Raw genomic sequence first — 15,716 nt, forward strand, 5'->3', positions numbered from 1 at the left:
CCACAAATGCCACTAACCGGATTAGGAAAGGTATCAATTACCACGGAGGATAAGTTAATCCGGATATCGAGGTACGTGTCACATGACTCGTCATCGGGCCGAGGCGAAAGAGAGATGTAGTGCGGAGTCCGGGGTCGTGTCTCTCCGAGTTCACGATTCCCCTCCTCCTTGTCTTTTCAGTGTTCACGATCGTTTAGTGCTTCAAAATGGCGCCCAAGAAGCCTGCTGCGACGGCGGAAGTCGCCCTCATTCCCCTGAAGAACTGTCTTGTTAATCTACCGCCGTCGCTGGTCGCTCTGCTGGTCAATGCAAACACGGTCAGTCTACTAGTCGTTATGTTTCTGTGGGGTATTTCCGGCTAACATCTAGCTATACCAGACTGCCCAAAATGTTATTATCGAATTACAATATAAATCGACCCCCGGAAAGGCCAATGGAGCTTCTCCGCAACAATCATGCTTCCTCGGTTGGACGGGTATGCCGAGCAAGCGCAGGCTTGCGCCTATCGTTGGGAGAGAGGGCATCAATAGTGGATATTCAAGGGAACAGGAAACCTCCACCGTCGAGCTTGATACTACTTTCGGAAGACTCCTTGGTCTTACAGAAGGACAGAAGGTATACAACACTCTCCGTGCGTCATTACCCACGTGGGGCGCTAACACTTGCAGGTCGGATTGTTCATCCACCTCGATCCACCCGTTGCACATACGATAAACATTGAGCCATTGACACCAGAAGACTGGGAGAGTACGTTTAAATCATAAACAGCTATAATTGAAATGGCGCTAACTAGACACTAGTCATTGAACTCCACGCCACATTCCTGGAACTTAACCTCTTGTCACAAATTCGCGCTTTACCCAATCCTACATACAATGCAGCGCAATCGGTGCACATGCACCCACTTGCATTGCATCTCTCTCCCACATCTACCGCCAATATTGTCGTCACTTCTCTTACACCCGCTCCCTCGGACGCCTCCCCTTCGCCAAGATCGCGCCGGATGCAGAGGTCATAGTGGCCCCGAAAGTTCGATCCAAGACAACCAAAAGCTCTCGAGCGGATAGTCGCAGTGCAGCTGGTAGCAGTAGAAAAAGTGCTGGGGGCAGGAGTGCTTCAAGCACCGTACGCCCGAAAAGTGGCTCCAGCACACGAGGCTCCCTCTACTTGAGAGGCGTGGACCGTTCAGCGACGGCTCAATATTTTGATGGAGAAATAGAAGATGATGCAAATGAGGGCCTCCGTATTTGGGTTGATCAGGACCTACTGGCTAGTCATGAGCTGCGCGGAGCCACTTGGGCTTGTGTGTCAGTTGTCCAGCCATCCGGGCTCAAACCCCCAGCAGATCCCCAGCAGCAACTTGCTCAGGCTGAACAGCAAAAGTCCAATGATGCCGGTGCCACTACAACCAAGCTTGTGGCTAAGTTACTTCCGTGGGAGGAGGCTCCGGACAATCGGCATGCGGCGATGTCCACCTTGTTATGCACGGCCCTTGGTGCGGAGAACATGGTTGGAGGAATCCTCCGAGTCGAAGCAGCACCCCCACAGCTACATCGCTCCGCAGTCAAGACCCTCAAGGTCTATCCTTTCATAGGCGATGCTTCAAAGAAGAAGGACGGGCTGAAGTTCGGCGCTGACACTGCGGCATCTCGGGATGCCCTGGCCGAGCGCCTCAAAGTTATCTACGGCAGCACTGGGTCCGACACCGGGCTGTTCTCGGGGCCATTGACTGATGGAATGATCATACCCAAATCCGAGTATCATCCTTCAGTCTCTTCGTTCGATGGTGCCATCCTTCGCTTTGATCCCCCCTTGAAGGGCGCTCCAGACGAAACAAAGTCAATGTTCGGGTGGTTACTGGGCTCAGAAGCTAAGCTGAACCTGGAAATCCAAGCTGAAATCCCTAAGCCATTTGACCTTAGTTCATCTGTGCTACCTATGGAAGACCCTCTCCCAGAAACTGCTCCTCACTTGGTAGGGATTGATTCTATCATTGAGCAGTCATTGAACAACCTAACAAAATCCTCGTCTATTCTACTTACCGGTGGTCTTGGGGCTGGAAAAACAGCCCTTACCCATCTACTGGCCCATCGCCTAAGACGAGATCACCTCTTCAATGTTAAGTATTTCTCCTGTCGCAAGCTCGTCACAGACGAAACACGTATCTCCAACATCAAAGAGACTCTAAACCGGCTCTTCATGTCCGCATCATGGTGTGCGCGTCTTGGTGGCCAGTCAGTCGTTATCCTTGAAGATCTAGACAAGCTTTGCCCAGCGGAGACTGAATTGCAAGTGGGTGGAGATAATGGTCGCAGTCGCCAGAACAGCGAGGTTATCTGCTCTATGGTGCGAGAATATTGCGCGCTGAACTCCTCTGTTGTGCTACTGGCCACTGCCCAGGCCAAGGAATCCCTCAATAATGTTATCATCGGCGGCCACGTTGTCCGTGAGATCATCAATATGAGAGCCCCTGACAAGGAAGGGCGCCGAAGGGTTTTGGAGAAGCTTACTAGCGAGGATAAACCTACAGAAAACTCAAACGGACATATGAGGGCCGAAAGCTCTTCAACACAAGACTCCTGGTTAGACCCTTCAAATCCGGGGAGCCGACCAAGCTCTTCCGGGGGTGATGGCTTTGTTATTGGAAGGGATGTCGAGTATCTAGAGCTGGCTGGCAAAACCGATGGCTATATGCCTGGTGATCTTGTGCTACTTGTTGCTCGTGCGCGCAATGAGGCTCTCATTCGTTCTGTCTCAGACCTGACAGCAACATCAAAGATGATCACTCTCGGGCTAGAGGACTTTGAAAGTGCCTTGAAGGACTTCACTCCAGCATCCCTCCGAAACGTCACTCTTACCTCGTCAACAACCACATTTTCCTCTGTTGGTGGTTTGTTCGAAACTCGCAAGATGCTGTTGGAAACTTTGCAGTATCCTACAAAATATGCCCCAATCTTCGCACAGTGCCCACTGCGACTGCGGTCTGGTTTGCTTCTTTATGGATTCCCTGGATGTGGTAAGACAATGCTGGCCAGCGCAGTGGCTGGCGAGTGTGGATTGAACTTCATCAGTGTTAAGGGTCCCGAGATTTTGAACAAATATATCGGAGCCAGTGAAAAAAGTGTTCGTGATTTGTTCGAGAGAGCCCAAGCCGCTCGCCCTTGCGTCCTCTTCTTCGATGAGTTTGACAGTATCGCCCCTAAGCGTGGTCACGACTCCACCGGTGTTACGGACCGTGTTGTCAATCAGCTGTTGACACAAATGGACGGCGCGGAGGGCCTCTCGGGCGTCTATGTGCTGGCAGCAACTTCACGGCCGGACCTGATCGATCCTGCCCTCCTTCGTCCTGGCCGTCTCGACAAGTCCTTGCTTTGTGGCATGCCAACCCACGCAGACCGTGTTGATATCATCCGCTCAGTGAGCGACAAGCTCAAAATGAGTGACGAAGTCATCTCTCGCTTTGGTGATATTGCCACCGAGACCGACGGATTCTCTGGTGCAGATCTGCAGGCTGTCGTGTATAACGCCCATCTAGAGGCAGTCCACAGCGCGCTGGGTGACCGTTCTACCGATACAGCCAAGACTGGTGCCAAGTCCAACACCGGCAGTGCTTCCAGCAAATCCTTCATTCAGTTCCTCTACTCTTCTTCGGAGGAAGCATCCGGGTCTGTCTCCATGCCAGCCCCGGCAGTGATCGCAGCCAAACTGGACGCAATTAAGAACTCGCGCCGCCGCCAGCGCCAGCTTGAGCAGGGACCTTCTGGTGCGAACAACGCCGCCGCGCCGGTGGCTAACGGCACTGAGCCTGATGCAGACGAGCTGCGTGAGGATATCATCGTCCGCTGGGAACATGTTGAGCGCTCGTTGGCTACCACGCGTGGTTCTCTTCCCCCTGCAGAGCGTAGACGTCTCGAGGGAATTTACCGTGAGTTTATCGCGGGCCGAAATGGCGAGATGCCTAACGGCGAGGCTGCCAATGAGATTGGAGGTCGAACAAGTCTGATGTGATATATTTTATGACTTGAGTTTTGTACACTGTATATATGAGCAGCTTTGTATGCATGATTGATTCTTTCCCTTCTATTCTTGTATTTATCAATATTGGTAGATGGACATGATATTATAAATTTGAATGTTGTCACATGGGATGTTAGATGAGAAAAGGATCAAGCTCATCTGGGCAACCTTGCCTATCTCTGAGGGCCATGTAGATAAATTCGTTTTTCAGAAGTCGAAGATGGTCGACTGGTGTTTATAGGGAGTTTAGAAAAGAGCACAACTGTACATTTGCTAAGGAATTAGGGCTTCGCCACCCACTAAGGTTGGTAGAAACCGAACATGGAATGTATACAACAGAGTAGCCTCACTTTTTATATTCAGAACCTACGAGCAGGATAGATGAAACAGTAATAATATTTTTTATTCAGCAAAATACATGTCAAGACAGAAGAGACACAGGTCACGGGGGCGGTAGCAATGCGCTCGAGTTGGCGTTTTGACCAAAAGAAGATTCTTGCGGCGTCAAAAGGCAAGTAAAGAAAGGGGATGCAGCCGAGGGTGGGGTCAATGAAGTCGTGTTTAAAGGCCTCAGAATTTCCTCAGGTAGGGTCTCCTGCTCTGACCACACTCAATAGACTTGACTGCATCCAAGCGGATATTTGGTGGGAGGGGAGGTAGAAAGTCTCCCTCCAGTCCGAAGTCGCCCTTGCCCAAGCAGGCGAAATAGCCATTTCGTATCCGCATATGTAAGATCGATCTCCTCTACATCATCTGGGAAAATCGCAATCTGCCGGTACGATGGCACAAGCCCATGCACGTTGGCGTAGCAGTAGACGTACATCGCTCTCTTACCACTAGGTAAATGTCGATCATCAGTACATTCTTGCTCCGTATTTGCTTGGACACCATGATCAACACAGCGCCCAGCAACACTTTCGGTGCTCGATCCAGCATACGACTGGGAGTCGTGTAGGCGGTAAGTCATATCCACAGCGGTCGATATGGATGAAAGTGTTCGGAGTCCCTCTCAATTGTCGACAGATCAACTGATTCTCGAGCTACACGTTGCGAGTGCATCACAGCCCTCGGAGGTCCCACATATGAACTGCTATAGGGTATAAAAGGGCGGGGTATCAAAAGGAGGAGATAGTGCATGGGCACTCGCGTATGAAGGCTAGCAATATCGGAAGATGACACCACAAGGTGAAGAGGCGACCTTGGTCTCTGACAATCAGAGACTGAAAAATAGATGGGAAGGATTAGACTTACCACTTGATGAGCTCGTACTCGGTGATCAAATCTGGGGAGCAGAATTTAAAAACAATCGTACCTATATATTAAAATGTTAGCATTCAGAACTGAAGACTGCATTAGAGAGAATTAAGCCTCACCAATGGGCAACCAACCCCTCAAGAATCATCCCTCATACTACAGAAACCCCCATTACCATCTTCACCGAAAGCACCAGCAGAAAGCTCCCCCAGGCTTAGTCCGAGTTCGCTCATTGACTAGCTGCTGAGCTCTGGCTCCGGCAAAGGCACCAGCACAAGCGGCACCCAGGGACCCTATCAGAATCAAAAGTCAGCTGAGTCCAACTCAAACAAAGTAAAACAGATTTCATTTCAGATAGAACATTTGAAGTAAAAAGAAAGTGAGAATAAACCGAAAACAAAATAAAGTGAAGACAAGAAAAAGCTGCAAGTAGTAAAAATGAAATGAGAGCGACTTACCAACGTCGTCGGCGCGACAGAGGACTAGGCGCATCGCCATAGATCAAGATTGGGGCGGGGGTGCTCTTTCCCCGGCGCTCCGCAATCGAGCCCATGAGCGCGCGAGCCTCCTGTCGCTGACGGTGGGCTTCATACCCTGGGATCTGCTGATAACCAGGGGGAATCACCGGAATCCTAGTGGCGGCAATCCGGGGGGACGCAGCCCGACGGCTGGCCCCGTAGTTGGGGAAGTTAGTGGTCTCGGGGGCGGCACGAACCTCATCAGTTGAGCAATGGCTTGGAGGTCCATTCTCCATGGACCAGTTGGTCAAGGCAGCCATCTCAAAGGCATTCATTTTGGCAGTTGTTCGCGGTATCGAATTGCCTTTGTCGGCAATGAAAAACGAAGGCGAACGTGGAGAAGAAGAAGAAGAGAGAAAGAGAGAAAGAGAAGAGGAAAGGTTGGGTGTTTATATAGTCCCCAGCCAGTTGGAAGAGGAAGGGTCGACCGGCCAGGTGAAGTGACTGTACAATCGGCATCAACTTCGGGTCGTTCCTGCTATTTCGGGCATAAGAGATGAGAGAGCTGGGCACTACTTTTTGTTATATAAGGTGGTCGATCTATTCCAGTAAGCCTGGCCATGTAGTTGATCAAATTTTGAGTAAAATAAACAATGGACCCCAGAGTATTTTACTCTTTCTCTAGAGCCTTGTTGACAAGGTGCTCAAGCTTGTTCCACTCAGCGGACAGAACAGCCTTGTTCTTGCTAGGATCAAGGCCATTGGCCTTGAATTCATTGTGAACCTGTACAAATTGATTTCCAACAAGCTTCTTAAAGCTGGGCACGGTGCAGCTCTCAGACTGTGTGCTAGTAAGTTCAGCAAGAATGTACCAAATTAAGTAGTGATAGTTCAGCTTGAAGTCATGAAGCTGGACAGGGTCTTTGGGGTCAGGCTGGAAGCCCTCCTGGGAAATGAAGACTGTAAGCCTAACCAGGCTCCATGCATGGATGTGTCGGATGGGGTGGGCCTTGTCATAGACAACAGGGTCGATTCGCAGGTATCGAATGGCAGCGTGGATGAATGCCCGGGTGAAGTTACCAGCCGTTAGTAGAGATATGATCAGCTTGTCGCGGAGAGAAGCATATGGCTGGCGGGTGAGAGGCCATAGGGCGGTTTCATGGAGCTTGTGCATAGCAGCTTCCAGCTTCTCGATTGCGTCTGCTGGCTCCGTGCTAGTTGAGGTTGCTTTCTGCATGAGCTCCAGGGCTTCGCGCTCTGCTGTCTCTAGAGGCGTCATGTCTTCAGGTGTAGACAAGAACTGGTCTTCAATGGTTTCCGCTCCCTTCTGGCACTTTGTGCACTGGCAGTCGAAGAAGTATCGTTCTTTCAGTTCGTTACGACGGATGTCGTATGGTGTTGTGGTGTCAATGTAGGAGATGAAGATTTGCTCGCCCTTCTTGATGGGACGCATAGCCTTGACGTACAGTTCTTCACCGTCAAATCCAACGGTGGAATTGTAGTCGCAGCTGTGGTTAATCAACCCAGCATATGGATGCATGTAGAGGCCAATGCGGTCATACATGGAGGTGGTGAGGTTGAAGGAGTTGAGATCCAACTAGAAAGATAGTTAGATGAAAATTCTGCTCGAGACAAGAGGTGCAAGGCTGAAAAAAATTACCTTTGCAGCATAAGTAGAGACGGTTCCTTCATCGATGTCCGTCCCTGAGTAATTCTTGACAGCTCTTGCTGTCAAGTTAATCCTATCAAGCTGGCCTTGGCTCTCCGAAATCTCATTGATGTGAGTTTCCAAACCATCAAAGACCTTGGACTCTTCAGAATCGTACTTATTACGCGCAGTACGCAGCACTATGCGTAGGAGAGCGCGGGCATTATTAGGAAGCACCATAGGTTTGACCTGCTTGAAGATGGGACATTCAAGAGAATGCGCAAACTTCCAGTCCTTAGATTGACATGCCTAGTAATCAAGTATTAGAATCTTAAGCGATCAAATCACACAAAATCTTGGGTAGGACGAGAAATATGAAACAGCAAACGATCTATCGTCATAGCAACTCACCCGGTCACAATACTTCACGACACGACATCCTGTGCAAGCCTTCAACTCATTTCCAGTTTCCATCTGTCTCTTTCCGAAGCAGCCAGCACATGTGTCCTCTAAACGTGGGGAATCAAGAACCGCCACAAATGGGGTTCTGATGTGCAAAACATCTTCACCAGGGTTGATGTCGGCTGTCGCAAACAGGCCATTGCCCATACCATTGAGGGCAGGCTGTGGGACAGTCCTAGTCGTCACCGAAGGTAGTGCAGTTCTTGATGCCATTGTGTATGATCTGATTATGATAATAAGAGTTGTTTGAAGATATACGATCAGAGTGGATAGTCGTCCACGTGGGGCGGTGAATATTCGTGCTATTTGAATGTCTTGGCATTGATACACACACATATAAAGAGAGAGAGAGAGTATTGGTTTGAACTTCTTCCGAAGCTGAAAACTCTATCTATTGCAAAACAGTGACATAGATATGAATGCATCCAAGCAAACACTGCATAGATGCCGAAAACTTACAACCCGGTCCAAATACATACTTGATCAAATTTCAAACATTTTGTAGCTCCAAAAAAATTAGATTCGAACTATGATTTGCGTAAATTATTAGGTAGACATATAGCATAGCTCATTCAAGTACACGGACCCAGAGACTCAATCCCCAACCAGCTAACCATTAGACATGAAACTAGACTCAAGTCCTAGATCATGGCCGCAAAAGCCGCAAGAGCAGCAGCACCCAACGGCGCAGCAGTGATCAAAGGCTTCGCAGCACCGGCAGCGGCACCAGTAGAAGCAGTAGGAGTGACCTTCACGCCGGAAGCCGAAGCCGTCGCACTACCCGTCAAAGCGTAGACGCCATCGGTGACAGTAAGGGGATGATAGCTAACCGAAGACGCAGGGATGGATTGTGTGCTAGAGGTGGAATCGGAAATGGTGAGATCACCTTGGGAGGCAGTGTATGCGACACTCCACGTGCAGACAGCAGACTCAGAAGCGTGGGTGAAACTGCATTGCTCAATGCCGGTTGCAACAGCCTGAGCACCGCCAGTAGACACAGTTGCTTCGATAGAGGCGCTGTAAGTGGTAGGGCCCTGGACAATAGTTGCAGGATGGTGCAATGCGCATTCGGAAGCGTCTTTCAGGCAGGCGATCTCGTAGGTCGTGGCGTGCTTGCCGACGGCAACAACTCGGGCTGCGGTGCTAGTGTAGCCGCCGAGGGCGACGCCGTTAATAGCACTTTCGACTCCGAAATAGTTGATGACTGTTGTGCCGGCCTCATCAGCTGCAGCCAGAGCTGTTAGGGCAGAAACGAGGAGCCAAGACGAGCGCATGTTTGCGAGATTCGAAGATGAGGGTTGTCAGTGTTAGAACAGAGAGAAATGGGGTTGGGCAGAAGAGGAGTCAGGAAGCAGGTGAAAAAAAAAAAGACAAAATCACTCTGCATCGCGACTAGCCTCAATAGGGCTCCCCGACAAGAGTCACAGAGTTCCGAAAACCAAATGCATAGCTCGTATACTAGCGCTATAATGTACTCATTGGAGCCTAGCGCTGACATGTAATTTAGCTCAAGATCAAACCCCCCAGTTGGAGTACTCCGTAGACTTTGAATACCTAGGGTTGTGACCTGTACCAGTCAAGACCGTATGCTATGTAGGTTGAAAATGAAGTTAAAAGGTAATGACCAGGAAAAATAAAGGCTAAAGGATAAATGAAGCCTTAGATTACGATTGGCTACAAGCGTCGGCAAATTTTCCTACCAGAGCCCAAGTGAGACATCTTGTAATTGGGGCCCACAAGGAGGCTCAAGCTCTGTTAGCCCCCTGAATCTGCCCTCATGGACCCTGAATATGCACAGACTACAGAATACGGAGAAGGGATCTTAGAGGTCAAATTCGTATATCAGGGGCATATAAGGCGTTGATTCGCCAGTAGAGTAGAGATGGGGAACAATTCAATGATTCATAAGGAAAAGACATTCCAATCCGAGAGTACAGTAAATCCGAGAGTACAGTAATTAAAAAGGCCGAAAAGACAATGCACGCCATCTATCAACAAGATTGCCCTACCCACTACACCATACAGGAAGCTTAGATCCTGTTCTTGGAAAATCATGACGGGACGGCCTGGGGAGGTCATAGGGGGATATCGAGCGGAAAGAGATATTGACTTCCTGTCTCTCTTTACCTCGACATGGTGGGGGCTTTTGTTTCTCTTCATCTGTCACTTTGTGCAAAAAGAAATGGAGATTTACAGCGCCTTGCCGCCGACGAAGTTGGACCAGGTGCGGACCTCGGAGGGAATTCCCTCGGTGCGGGGGAGCTTCTCGCTCATGCACTGAGCGAAAAGCTGGGCAGTCTGTAGAGAGGATCAGTTAGTAACTTGAACCATTATGGGGTATCATCACATTAAACATACCTTGGCTTCCATGAAGAGAGGCACGTTGAAGTCGACAGCGTTGCGACGCATGACATAGTCGTCATCCAGCTGGGTCTTGCCACGGGTCTTGGCAAGGTTGAAGCAGCCACGGATGTCGTACTTCTGGAACACCTCACGGAGAGCACGCTTGTCCTTCTTGGGGAACTCAATCACCTGCACGGAGACGTCCTTGGCAGACTCGAGGTGAGCCTTGACCTCGGAGTTGACAGCGAAGAACTTGTAGCCCAGAGGGTTCAGGTACTCAACAATCTTGGCCAGGTAGGGCTGGGTGATATCACCGCCGAGCAAGATACCCTCACCGGGCTCAGGCATGCGGAAGTTCATGGTGGACTGGAGGGAGGCCCAGTAGGCCTCGACCAGGTTCTTACCGAAGCAAGCAATCTCACCGGTGGAGGACATCTCGACGCCCAGGAAGGGGTCGGCACCAGCCAGACGGGTCCAGGAGAACTGGGGAACCTTGGTGGCGAGGTAGTCACGCTTCACCTTCATGAGATCAACGGGCTCGGGGACATCACGGCCGACGAGAGCCTTGGTGGCAACGTCGATGAAGTTGGTACCCAGGACCTTGCTGACGAAGGGGAAGGAACGGGAGGCGCGCAGGTTGCACTCAATAACCTTGAGCGCGGGCTCGGCACCCTCCTGGTTGGCCTTGATGATCTGCATGTTGAAGGGGCCAGTAATGTTCCAGGCCTTAGCGACCTTCTCGGCGATCTCCTTGACTCGGGCCATGATGGGCTCCTCGATGTTGGCGGGAGGCAGGACGAGGGTGGCATCACCGGAGTGAACACCAGCGGGCTCGACATGCTCGGAGACGGCGTGGATAAGCAGCTTACCGTTGGAAGCGACGGCATCCACATCGATCTCCTCGGCACCCTCGATGAACTTTGTGATAACGACGGGGTGGTCGGGGGAAACGGCGGCAGCGTTGAGGAGCTTCTCCTTGAGCTCATCGACACTGTAGATGACGTTCATGGCGGCACCGGACAGGACGTAACTGGGACGAACCAGGACGGGGTAACCAACAGTGTCGGCAAAGGTCTCAGCAGCAGCGACAGAGGTAAGTTCCTTCCAGGCGGGCTGGTCGACACCAATGCTGTCGAGAATAGAGGAGAACTTGTGACGGTCCTCGGCCTTGTCAATGTCCAGAGGGTTGGTACCCAGAATAGTAGCACCACCGCTCTCTTGCAGACGGAGAGCAATGTTCTGAGGCAGCTGACCACCGACAGAGACGACGACGCCGCTAGCGGCCTCGAGCTCATAAATATCCATGACACGCTCGTAGCTGAGCTCCTCGAAGTACAACTTGTCAGCGGTATCGAAGTCAGTGGAATAGGTCTCGGGGTTGTAGTTGATCATAACGGTCTTCTTGCCCATCTCGCGGAGGGAGAGAGTGGCATTAACAGCGCACCAATCGAACTCAACGGAGCTACCAATACGGTACACACCGCTGCCAAGGATGATAGTTCCGTGGTCATCGAAGGTAACATCGTGTGAGGAAGCGTTATAGGTGGTGTAGAGGTAGTTGGTATCGGCAGGGAACTCGGCAGCAAGAGTATCGATCTTCTTGACCCAAGGGGTGATGCCGAAGGACTTACGGCGGGCACGGACATCATCCTCGGTGGATCCAACAAGGAGAGAGATCTGCTTATCGGAGAAACCGAGCTTCTTAGCCTTCATCAGGATCTCCTGCTTGAGGCCGAAAAGGCTGCCGATCTCCTTGAGCTCGTTGTTGCAATCCACAATGTTCTGGATCTTGTACAAGAACCACTTGTCGATCTTTGTCAGGTCGTGGACCTTGTCAACTGAGTAGTTCTCGTGGAGCATAGCCTGGCCAACGGCCAACCAGCGGCGATCAGTGGGGTTGCGGAGAGTCTCATCAAGGTCATCGAACTTATCGCCCTGGAGACCAAGGTATTGAGGATCAACCTGACGGATGGCCTTCTGTAGGGACTCCTCCCAGGTACGACCAATAGCCATAACTTCACCAACCGACTTCATGGCGGAGCCAATGTCGCGGTTGACGTGCTGGAACTTGGCCAAATCCCAGCGGGGAATCTTGGTGACAACGTAGTCCAGACTGGGCTCGAAGTTGGCGGTGGTGGTCTTGGTAACGGCGTTAGGAAGCTCGGGAAGAGTGTGTCCCAGACCAATCTTGGCGGCGGTGTAAGCAAGCGGGTAACCGGTCGCCTTGGAAGCCAGAGCGGACGAACGCGAAAGACGAGCGTTAACCTCAATGACACGGTAGTCGAGGCCATCGGGCTGCAGAGCGTACTGGACATTGCACTCGCCAATGACGCCCAAGTGACGGACAATCTTGATAGCAGCAGTGCGGAGCATGTGGTACTCCTCATCAGACAGAGTCTGACTAGGGGCAACAACGATACTGTCACCGGTGTGAATTCCGAGGGGGTCGAAGTTCTCCATGTTGCAAACGGTAATACAGTTGTTATCAGCGTCACGGACAACCTCGTACTCAACCTCCTTCCAGCCCTTGAGGGACTTCTCAACCAGAATCTGGGGGGAGAGAGACAGAGAGCGCGAGGACAAGTCACGGAGCTCATCGGCGTTGGAAGCGAAGCCAGAACCCAGACCACCGAGGGCGTAAGCAGACCGGACGATGATGGGGTAACCAACCTCCTCGGCAGCCTTAAGAGCGTCCTCGACAGTCTCGACGGCGGTCGATTCGGCAATAGGAATATCAATCTCGTTCAAGGCCTGTGCGAAGAGGTCACGGTCCTCACTGGTCTCCAGGGTCTTGATGGGGGTACCGAGAACCTTGACACCGTAGCGTTCAAAGGTGCCCATGCGGTTCATTTGCACACCCAGGTTCAGGGCGGTCTGACCACCGAAGGTGAGAAGAATACCATCGGGGCGTTCGCGCTCAATGACGTGGGTAACATATTCAGGGGTGACGGGGAGGTAGTAGACTTCATCCGCAAGCTTGTGGTCGGTCTGGATGGTCGCGATGTTGGGGTTGATCAGGATTGAGTGGACGCCGGCTTCCTTAAGAGCCTTAAGAGCCTGAGAGCCTGTTTGACCCCACAGCCAAGAAATTAGTTACTGTTGTCATTCAAATTGATTCTTAGGTGTCGTTTTTAAGCTCTGTATTCCCCGCACAAAAAATCCCCGTGCAGACCCCCCATGGGGGACTGACGGGGTATTCTAATCGGCACGAAAATTTCATCTCCAAGTGGTTCCAACTTACCAGAATAATCGAATTCTCCGGCCTGTCCAATGCTCAGACCACCACTACCAATGACGAGGACCTTCTTGACATCGACGAGCTTGCTACCGGTCGCCACGGCACCGCTAGCGAGGTAAGACTCGGCGGCTGGGGGCTTCTCGGTAGAAAGACGGTTCAAGGTGCTAGAGAAAGAACGGAGTTGTTGAGACCGAGCCGTGGGGATCTTCTGCAGGCGTAGAGTCGAGACCGTCGAACGAACGGACTGAGATGAGAATGCGCGCAGAGAGAGTGCTGGACGAGTTTCAGCGATGCAGCGCTGGCGCAGCAGGGCGGCCGCCTGCCCACATCGAGCAGCAAGAACCATTGCGCACCGAAGGTAATGTTTCAATTGCTGAGAGATGTGTTGAGGATGAGTCTACGCTTTGCTGGGATTCTTTTTTTCCGCCACTCAGTCGCTAATTGGCTCGCTCCCTTCACCGTATACGGCTCCACTTTTGAACAACGAGGGAAAGCCGGGGGATAATTGGGAAAATTGGGGATTGTACAGACCTCGAGGATCTAATAATTAATGTAAATAGTTTAATAAGAGGTCGGTTAGTTGATTTTATATTTCCTTCTTTCTTCCCCTTTTTAAAATATTTTTTTTTTTTTTTTTTGACAGCGATGAGTCAAAATTTGAATGTGGAGACGGGGTTCCCTCGGCAAATATCTTTTATTATGTATACTACCCCTGTAAATAAATAGAGCCTGGTAATTCTCAATGGTCACATCTACATTGTCATTCATATAGAAGTTATAGAGTGTATAGCAGGCAATTGGATTCCAACAAGAAACATCATACTGATCTACCTGGTACATGCCGATGCCGGAGCTAACCCTATCTCTTATCTCTCCACTTCAACCTTGAAATATTACACGCTACATAATTAGTACGGCAATGTCTAATCCCCAAGCATCAACATGGAACGAATCGGCATGAATATGAGATCAATGAGGGTGTAAGACCTGGAAGGCGGTCGAACAAGTGGTTGAATTTAGTCCGTAGTCAGGCTGGGGATGAAAAATGGAATATTGATGCGTTACGCTTATACGGTGACGTTTAGTGTCGGTTTATATGTATTTCGAGATGCGGATTGTGGCTGCTAGAAGAGTTAGATTGATATTGCAGCGACTTCTGAGTTCAGCTAGTTAGAGCTTCAAGGACCACCTACCAAGGCATCGAAAGAAGACTAGAAAAAAAACCAAGTAGATGATCACAGCATTCTCAAAGACGAGTGGTTTTGTAAATCATTAGGGGTCTTAGTGGCAGCCTGAATATTGTTTGGTGGGTGAATTCCCCAATTTCACCAATGAATGTTTTGTCGACCTGCGAATCGGGCTAGTTCTTTCGATCGCACATTCTGATATCTAAATCAAGTCATTCAAGCCTCTATACCCCATTCTACAACAAATATAATAAAGAACCTCAAACTAGACCAGATTCGTTAGGTCTAAAGTGGAGGGCGTAAATCTAACAGACCGATATAAGTCCGTCGCCAATTTGAGAGACCATAGAATTCGGTATTTTCGATATCCAATCTCGAGTTTGTCTGACTGCAACCTGTCAATTACAGTATAGGGCAAAGCAACGTGATACATACATATGTAGGCAACATTGCATTCTGATGTTAGATCGAACCTTTCTCTGCTTGCCCCTCTTGTTGCCGCCTCTCTGTTGTAGGTATCGTGGGGAGGTTATCTTTTCGGTTTAACGCCCGGTAAACAATAAACAAGAATAAAAGTATGAGTACAGAGAAAAGGTTGAAACGATAATAGCGACATGAAGCGGCATCACAATATTGACGACAGATAGGATCAACTACCACATAAGGAGATGCGAGGAGACAAGGCATGATCCTATAAAACACATGATGAGAGTTGCAAAACATGGGGGAATTGGGTCTAGAAATGGAGACGTACAAGACCGGATGATGATAGAACCCCATATTTTGTAACATACACTCTGGGAGACCACGAGGAATATGAGGGTGGTCATCCATTGCATTGGTAGATACCGAAGAGGGAACCGAGGTTTTTGTACCCATACTAAGCTTCATAATTCAGCACAGAAGAAGAGTATCACAAATAGCGACAGGTCCTGGAATCGTCAAAAGTGATGTAGTTAGTTACAGAGTAGTCCCTTCTTAACTATATAAGCGCATTAAGCCTTGGAACCTTGGGGAAGAAAGCCACATCCATGGATCTATATTAATTAGGTGGGTCCACAATAAACCCATTAATCAATCACAAGTCTCTGCATAGTTTACCCCTTTTT

At 50.1% G+C, this 15,716-nt stretch overlaps 6 protein-coding genes across 6 annotated transcripts; 1 reads left to right on the top strand and 5 right to left on the bottom strand.

Moving 5' to 3' along the window:
- Nucleotides 1-82: 82 nt before the first annotated feature.
- On the top strand, nt 83-4,008 carry pex1 (AAA family ATPase peroxin 1; the record flags this gene model as incomplete). Its single annotated transcript, XM_056722932.1, is given in 6 exon segments — nt 83-181; nt 198-317; nt 379-615; nt 669-747; nt 801-840; nt 882-4,008. The coding sequence occupies 6 exon segments, from the start codon at nt 83-85 to the stop codon at nt 4,006-4,008; spliced, it is 3,702 nt and encodes a 1,233-aa protein (XP_056579182.1).
- Nucleotides 4,009-4,627: 619 nt separating this feature from the next.
- N7517_005203 (uncharacterized protein) lies at nt 4,628-4,984 on the bottom strand (the record flags this gene model as incomplete). The annotated part of the gene is made up of 1 exon (XM_056722933.1): nt 4,628-4,984. The coding sequence occupies one exon, from the start codon at nt 4,982-4,984 to the stop codon at nt 4,628-4,630; it is 357 nt and encodes a 118-aa protein (XP_056579183.1).
- Nucleotides 4,985-5,725: 741 nt separating this feature from the next.
- On the bottom strand, nt 5,726-6,064 carry N7517_005204 (uncharacterized protein; the record flags this gene model as incomplete). Its single annotated transcript, XM_056722934.1, has 1 exon — nt 5,726-6,064. One exon carries the CDS (start codon nt 6,062-6,064, stop codon nt 5,726-5,728), a length of 339 nt encoding a protein of 112 aa, XP_056579184.1.
- A 335-nt stretch (nt 6,065-6,399) lies between these two features.
- On the bottom strand, nt 6,400-8,052 carry N7517_005205 (S-adenosylmethionine-dependent methyltransferase; the record flags this gene model as incomplete). The annotated part of the gene is made up of 3 exons (XM_056722935.1): nt 6,400-7,326; nt 7,390-7,686; nt 7,789-8,052. 3 exons carry the CDS (start codon nt 8,050-8,052, stop codon nt 6,400-6,402), a joined length of 1,488 nt encoding a protein of 495 aa, XP_056579185.1.
- Nucleotides 8,053-8,480: 428 nt separating this feature from the next.
- Nucleotides 8,481-9,113, bottom strand: N7517_005206 (uncharacterized protein; the record flags this gene model as incomplete). The annotated part of the gene is made up of 1 exon (XM_056722936.1): nt 8,481-9,113. One exon carries the CDS (start codon nt 9,111-9,113, stop codon nt 8,481-8,483), a length of 633 nt encoding a protein of 210 aa, XP_056579186.1.
- Nucleotides 9,114-10,029: 916 nt separating this feature from the next.
- On the bottom strand, nt 10,030-13,766 carry N7517_005207 (carbamoyl-phosphate synthase (glutamine-hydrolyzing) CPA2; the record flags this gene model as incomplete). The annotated part of the gene is made up of 3 exons (XM_056722937.1): nt 10,030-10,137; nt 10,198-13,247; nt 13,424-13,766. 3 exons carry the CDS (start codon nt 13,764-13,766, stop codon nt 10,030-10,032), a joined length of 3,501 nt encoding a protein of 1,166 aa, XP_056579187.1.
- Between the last annotated feature and the right edge of the window lie 1,950 nt (nt 13,767-15,716).

The sequence above is a fragment of the Penicillium concentricum genome (assembly GCF_028827145.1).
Source record: "Penicillium concentricum strain IBT 3081 chromosome Unknown utg000002l_segment0_segment0, whole genome shotgun sequence".
Lineage (NCBI taxonomy): Eukaryota > Fungi > Ascomycota > Eurotiomycetes > Eurotiales > Aspergillaceae > Penicillium > Penicillium concentricum.